At 56.6% G+C, this 1,747-nt stretch overlaps 1 protein-coding gene across 1 annotated transcript in view; it reads right to left on the bottom strand.

Moving 5' to 3' along the window:
• Positions 1-1,747, bottom strand: part of ADCY4 (adenylate cyclase 4) — a 17,156-nt gene that overhangs the window by 12,821 nt on the left and 2,588 nt on the right. The window contains exons 2-4 of the mRNA XM_006913533.1: positions 1,359-1,556; positions 1,064-1,225; positions 306-455 (exon numbers count right to left, since the gene is read on the bottom strand). Coding sequence (XP_006913595.1) covers positions 306-455; positions 1,064-1,225; positions 1,359-1,556 — 510 coding nt within the window. The remainder of the gene's footprint in view (positions 1-305; positions 456-1,063; positions 1,226-1,358; positions 1,557-1,747) is intronic.

Below are 1,747 nucleotides of genomic sequence, written 5' to 3'. Positions count from 1 at the left end.
CTGTGGAAAAATTGTCTTCCACAAAGCAGTCCCTGGTGCCCAAAAGGTTGGAGACCACTGCCTTTAAGGACTGAACTCCCAACACCAATGACGGAATTAGAGTCCTTCGTTTAGCGTCAAAACGTTCTAAAGTGCTTTTACAAGCTTCAGTTTGTTCGAGCCCCCAGCAACTTTCCAAGGTGGGCAGCAGCCACATTCGACTAAGGAGGAAATAGAAAGTCAGATGACCTGCCCAAAGTCATTAAGTGTGCAAAGGGGCGCAGCTGTGTGATTTAAGTAATCCCTCTCTCCCACCGCAGGAGGACCTGATGCTTCTTCTCCGTGTCCAGCCTCCGGCGAGAGTGCAGGGAACTAAGCGCCTCTCTGAAGGTGGCCCGCAGCGCCCGCTCCATCAGCGCTTTGTGATACGCCCCGGCCACGTTCCCGCACAGGAACAGCACCGCGTTTGCTGCCAACTGTGGGCGAGGGTCAGTCTCAGAACATTCTAGACCTGGGTGGGGGTGCCTGTGTATGTAGCTGGATTTGGTCTTCAGAAGGGCTGAGGAGGACACTGCCGTTACAGACCCAAGTATTTTGAGGCAATCTGTGCCATACTGTGGGATCCTTAGGAGGCACTTCTCCCCCTCATTCCTCCTGCTGCAGACTTGGCTCCTACACCAACATCGCCTCTTAGGTCTAGAAACCCTTGCACATAGGTCTCCTCTGCTTGGAATATCACTCCACCTCCACTCTCTCCCGCAGCACAAAACTACCCAAGCTCCAAATTTTGCATTTTTTGTGAGGGTTCCGTCATCCATATCTGTCCCCAGCACCCGGGTCCCCTGTCGAACTTTCTTCCTTGTGGGTCCAGATCCCTTTTCTGGTGTCTGCAGGCACGATGCTGCACTGGTGTACCAACTCCAGGAGGGCACGGTGGGGATCTACCTGTATTTGCACCCTGCGCCCAGCTGTGGCGCCCTGCCATGGAGTCACAGTTCAGCAAACAGTTGGTGAATGCCCAGACAACCAAGTAGCACCCAGGGAAGCCAACCCCAGGTAGAGCCTGTGTCATGTGTGTGCTCACCTGAGGCAGCAGCGCCGGTCGTGAGTCTGGCTGAGGCCCAAGATACAGCCCGAGAACCAGCAGGTGTGAGAGTGATGAAGTGAGGCCCAAGGCGGCGGCGTCCCGCATGCCCAAGGGCAGCATGGCATACGTGGTGAAGATGACAAAGATGAAAAAGGACACCTGGGGGCGGGGTGCGGGAAGCTGCAGGCTGACCCTGTTGTGCGGCTCGCTGCCGGTGTCCTGAGTGCAAGTTCGAGGCCCGGGAGTCCTTCCCGCCCCGCCCCCGCCCGGCTCCACCTGCCGCCCCTCTCACCTGGTCCCAGGCGCTCACTACGCCTCCAGTGAACAGGAAGCCGTGGCCTAGCGCGAGTAACGCTGCCCACACAAGGCCGGAGAGGGGACGCGTCCAGCGCTGCAGTCGCTGCTCGCGGGAAGCCAGGCCCAGCAGCAATGAGAACCCGCCCAGCGCGCACAGCACTGTGGCCAGGAAGCCCCTGTCCGAAGCCAGCTCCTGTGAGGAAGGGCGTGGGAGGCAAGATTGGGCTGCGGAGTTTGGGGAGCTCGTCCAAGAAGAGGAATAATGGACAGCACCTCAGGCCAGTCTCAAAAAGTGTCTCAAACTTAAATACAAAAAGGAGGCAGGGGAAAAAATATACATACATACATACATACATACATACATACATACATACATACATACAA

This window comes from Pteropus alecto, unplaced genomic scaffold, assembly GCF_000325575.1.
Source record: "Pteropus alecto unplaced genomic scaffold, ASM32557v1 scaffold335, whole genome shotgun sequence".
In the NCBI taxonomy this organism is placed as follows: domain Eukaryota; kingdom Metazoa; phylum Chordata; class Mammalia; order Chiroptera; family Pteropodidae; genus Pteropus; species Pteropus alecto.
The sequence above is the reverse complement of the archived record's forward strand: the minus strand, read 5'-3'. Positions and strand labels throughout refer to the sequence as shown.